The sequence below is a fragment of the Penaeus chinensis genome, chromosome 16, assembly GCF_019202785.1.
Source record: "Penaeus chinensis breed Huanghai No. 1 chromosome 16, ASM1920278v2, whole genome shotgun sequence".
NCBI classification, from domain to species: Eukaryota; Metazoa; Arthropoda; class Malacostraca; order Decapoda; family Penaeidae; genus Penaeus; species Penaeus chinensis.
Window position 1 is genome coordinate 27,655,098 of NC_061834.1, and position 5,000 is coordinate 27,660,097.

General features: G+C 34.8%; 1 protein-coding gene across 1 annotated transcript in view; it reads left to right on the plus strand.

Moving 5' to 3' along the window:
* LOC125033472 (synembryn-A-like) overlaps window positions 1-4,677 on the plus strand; it is a 20,783-nt gene extending 16,106 nt beyond the window's left edge. The window contains exons 8-11 of the mRNA XM_047624999.1: window positions 115-358; window positions 638-788; window positions 1,250-1,369; window positions 1,641-4,677. Coding sequence (XP_047480955.1) covers window positions 115-358; window positions 638-788; window positions 1,250-1,369; window positions 1,641-1,788 — 663 coding nt within the window. The 3' untranslated portion in view covers window positions 1,789-4,677. The remainder of the gene's footprint in view (window positions 1-114; window positions 359-637; window positions 789-1,249; window positions 1,370-1,640) is intronic.
* Window positions 4,678-5,000: the final 323 nt, after the last annotated feature.

Genomic DNA, 5,000 nt, shown 5'->3' on the forward strand with positions numbered 1-5,000 from the left:
TATTGGTCTCATTTGGCATTCAACTCATCCTGTCCTGGTATCATTCGCACAACCCCTGTTCCCCTCCCCCAAAAAGCAAAATAAAAAGAAGGTAACATTATCAATCTCCCACAGCCTGGCCAGTCCTCAAGCAAGAGCCTGATGCCCATTCTCACTCTAATGGTGGAGATGACGCAGGCCAATCGCACCATCCGCAAGTTCATCCGGCTGCGCATCCTGCCACCCTTAAGGGATGTGAGCAAGAGACCCGAGGAAGGCCACACCATCCGGAACAAACTGTGCTCACTCATGACCTCTCCCCTGCACGACCTCAAGCACCTTTCGGCAAATTTCTTGTTTATTTTGTGCAAGGAGAGTGGTAAGTTCTCGCTCCCTTTTTTCTTTTGTGCAAAGGGCTATGATTGGCATTATGCATATAAAAAGGTATGGATTAGATTGAATGATTTTCGAAGGCAAGATGGTGGACAATTTTACAGTTCATTAGCTTCATCTCGTCTGTTGTATTCTGTTATTTTGATGTTGGTGGCTCTTCTTGTTTAGGCATTTAAATTTGTCACCGCTTTATTTTGTGTAAGGATTTAGAATTTTATAAGATGTTTAGATATAAAAATCCTTCACACTCATTCACAATCCACAGTTGACCGGCTGATTAAATACACGGGATACGGCAATGCAGCAGGTCTCCTTGCCTCTCGTGGCCTTATGCTGGGAGGAAGCAAGCCGACTATCGACTACTCCTCAGACTCTGAAGACTCAGACACTGAGGAATATGAACGAGTCAAGGACATGTGGGTGAAATAGGTTTTTGTTTATTAATTTATCATTTTTTTTTACATGTCTGTCATAGGAATTTAATCTTTTCTCTTTGCCCTGTGGTCTTCCCTTGATCTGAGATTACATTAGTTTGGATTTCAGAGATCAAGGCTGTTAAAAGCCAAGTTTATCGATAATTGTGTTTACGTACAGTATTTACCACACGCCACTGAAGATGAATAAGATAAAAAATTGACTTTCAAATATAATTACGTGGAAAAGTGTTATAGTGTGTATAGGGTGTAAATTTGGTTTACCATAATAATTCTAATGAGCAAAGTATTATTATCATTTATAATTTACTTGCATTAGATATCGGTGCTATTAAAGACATATTGTATCTGACTGTCGTAATCATACTGTTTCTGCAGTCCTCTGCTTGGATTTGTTGTCATGAAAGAATAGGATTTAAAATACCTTCTCCCCCTCTCTGAAGGATCAACCCAGTTACCGGCCGCTACGAGCCCCCTCGACCATCGCCACTTGATGGAATGACAGATGAACAGAAGGAACACGAGGCCATGAAACTAGTCAATGTGTTGGATAAACTCACCAGGTATTTAATGCATTTTCATCATTATAACTTTTACATGCTTTTTAGGAGTGGAGTATGTAGATGGAAAGGTTCAGGAAGAAAAGATGAAATGGAAGAAAAGCAGGAGTCTGTAAGAGTGTGTGTGTGTGTGTGTGTTTGTGTATGTGTGATGTATGATTATGTGCATGCATGAAGGAGCATTCATGCTTGTAGATTTTAACCCCCTACATTGTAAAGCAGTGCATTTGTACAACTGGTTACACTTCCCTCCTCAGTACCTCATCTTTTCCAGAAACAACATCATTCAGCCTTGCCGCATAGGTGACGATGGAAAGCCGCACCCAGTGGAGAGTGTCATGGAACTGCAAGAAGGGTTGGGAGTCCTGCCAACAGGAGACCACAACAACGATTCCGATGATCACAATAACGATTCTGACTAAGGTTGCACTGCTTCCAAATACTGGCCTAGTGACTGGCTGTCTTTTTAAAATTCATTATTTTTTTTTTCTCTCTCACCTCAGTCTCAGTGATTCTCTTTTTTATTACTTATAATAGGTCTGGATTGTATAACATCTATATTTTTAAAGTTTATTTCAATTTAGCAGATTGTGGCAGTTTAGTGCACCATGTTCATAATTCTTATGGGCAAACTGGTTAAATGAAAATGCAGTATAGCATTATTTGTTGGTATAAAGTGATGTGAACAGGTGTGTTTTTAAAAAGAATGTTCAAATGCAAACAGACAAAATATCTATACGGTAGTGTTTTCATTAATGCATTTGTCAGTCTCTTTATATTGTATGAAAGATAAAAGATGGAGGAAAAGAATATATTGTAAATAATCTGTCTTGTACAACTGAGGTATCTTAATATAAATTAATTGATATAAATAAAATCTAAATGAAATTAGACAGATTTTTATAAATTTCTAGTTGATAATGATATATGTTATTTTTTCTATACTTTAATGAGGGATAATAATATCAGTACTTCTGTAGGCTACTGACTAGTTTCCATACTGCAGATAGCATCATTTATAAAGTAGGGATACAGGATGCAGCAAAGTTATATAAAAAAAGTATTACAAAAGTATGTTTCTATATGTAAGGTGATGAAGGTGATTTTTTTTTAAATAGCAATATATCAAGATCAGAGAAACTTCATTATTCATATTTTTCATTGTGAACTCTATATGGTGAAGGACCTTTGCCCTGTTTTTTAAAAAGAGATTTTGGGAGACATGAATTATTAGGTCCAATTGCAGAGGCAAAGATTATATCTATCTGATAAGAATAATTACCAGTGTGAGTGTAGTGATTATATTATTTCAGATATTTTGTTTTGAGACTTCCCTGTTCTTTGATGATGATATCAAACATTTTACTTAGTGTTATTTGATTTATTTATTTTTTTTTTTTTACTTCACACAGAGATGTTTGTTTTGGAGCTTCCATGAAATCCCTTCTTAATCCTTTTACTGCTTACTCAGACTTCAATGTTGCATTAAAGGAACTGAATATATATGGGCTTAACAAAGTATAAATGTATGATTAGCAGAAGAAACAGAGATATATGTTTATGGGAGAACATATGTTAGTCATATAGTTGAATGATAATTCTTACTTAATTGGGAGGTGTGGGAATAGCGTGTGTGTGAGATTTCAACAGATTTTAGACTTGGGAGAATTTATGGGAAAGTAAATTTAAAGAGCTTGAGAGCAGTTGATAGAATATTTGAGGAAGTAGAACTCAAGCAGCAAAAGGGTGAAGGATGAGATTACTCTGACTTCTTATCTAATGCCTATTCTCTGGTCTGTATCGTTAGCTGTAATTGATCTTCATTTTATAAGTCACTCATCCAGCCATCCTGATGTTAACCTACAGACTTCAGGGTTTTAGATATGGGAACAGCAGCAATCAGAAGGCATGACCTAGTAGATGTTTTGCTCTTGCAAATTTCTGCTTTTGCAAAATGTGTACGTACTCTGATGGCTGTATATGCACATCTTATATGTAAATGTTAAGAAATTGTATTTGCAGAAAAGTCCTCGCAGTCTGCAAAGACGTTGCCGATGTTATTTTATCATCGTACGTCGACATAATACAGCAGCTGCCAAGCATGAGACTTTGATGTGTCTCCTTGTCACTGCCATTTGTGATCTACACAATAACAAAAACCAAAAAACAAAAAAAGACCTCTGAAATCGCAGAAGAACAAATGTAGATAGATGGAAGCTTGAACAAGGCCGAGTATCTCTCTATGGTTGTTGTATGTTACAGGAATTAGAAGGAAAAAGAAACAGCTTTGCGTATTCAGAAAACACTAAAAAAGAAGCTTTTCTTCTTACAGCATAAAGTACTACTTCCTTATCAACTTTTATCCAGGTTTCATTAATTTTTATCAATATTGTATAATGATTTTTTTTCTTCTAATTTGATTTTATGATTAAAAAAAAGAAAAGAAATGTAATTTATTTCATATACTGTACTATTTTTTAAAACTCAGGCAAAGAGGTTGGTGATGATATGCCAAATGCAAAATGTTGAATAACATTATTGGATTCTGTGTAATTATCGTCACTTACCTGTCAATAACGAAATAAATAGCATACACAGCCTGTCACCCTGTCATTAGCCATAACTGGCTCATCAGGTATATATGCACCTCCTTAGTCCCTGGGTGCTGGGTACATCCACAGTCCAGTGTGGTTCAGTTTTATTGATTTTGTTTACTAAAGGCTTCACAAGTGCTGATCTTCCCTTTTATCCCAGTTTTTGAAGTTTTTAGAAAAGAAGTGTTTAGTTCAGTTACTATTATTGTTGTTACTGTTATTCTTTTTATTATGTTCATTGTTATTGAAACACTATTTATAATGATGATATTGATGAAAATAGGAACATTTATTTCTGAAAACTTAAGGAACTGAGTAAGTAGGTGAGGTCATTTCAGCCTATTAATTGACTCCTTGGCTTCTAGAGCCATCTCTGTGTAAACAAAATTAATAAAAGAAAAGAATAGGGGACAGTCACTGTATACATACACTCCTAGCCTCAACAGTGATTGGTATTAGAAATCTCTTGGTGTCATAAACTGCAGATCATGTGGTTTGTTATGATGGCTATACATGTGACCCGGCAGGAACAGGTTAAAAAGAGCTGAGTGCAGTGTAGTATTCTTTTTTATTACTTAAAACTTAGTTGCAGTATCTACTGTGTATTTGTAATAAAAAAATAAAGTATTTTAAGAATAAGAAAGAGAGAAGATAATTCAGAATATGCTGAAGTATAAATATAAATATTGAAATTAAAAGATAGTCTAAATAAAAGAATATAAAAATTGAAAACTACTTGATTGATTACCTGCTGGAATAACTTTGGTTTTAAATATAAATTATTTTGTTGATTATTAAGAGAAGTTCTGAAAGTAATATGTAATAGAATAGGTTTATAGAATATGATGAAATAAACATTTTATTTTTTTCTATTATGACTTTAAAGGTCAGTTTCCAAGATCTCGGTGCTGATGGTAGAAAATATCTTGCTACTACAATTTACTGATTGTGCAAAAAAGGTGGTTTTGATAGTACCATTATTGGAAGGTATTGGGCATTCATCTATAACTCTTGAATATCTAGTTTTGGGAAGAAATATA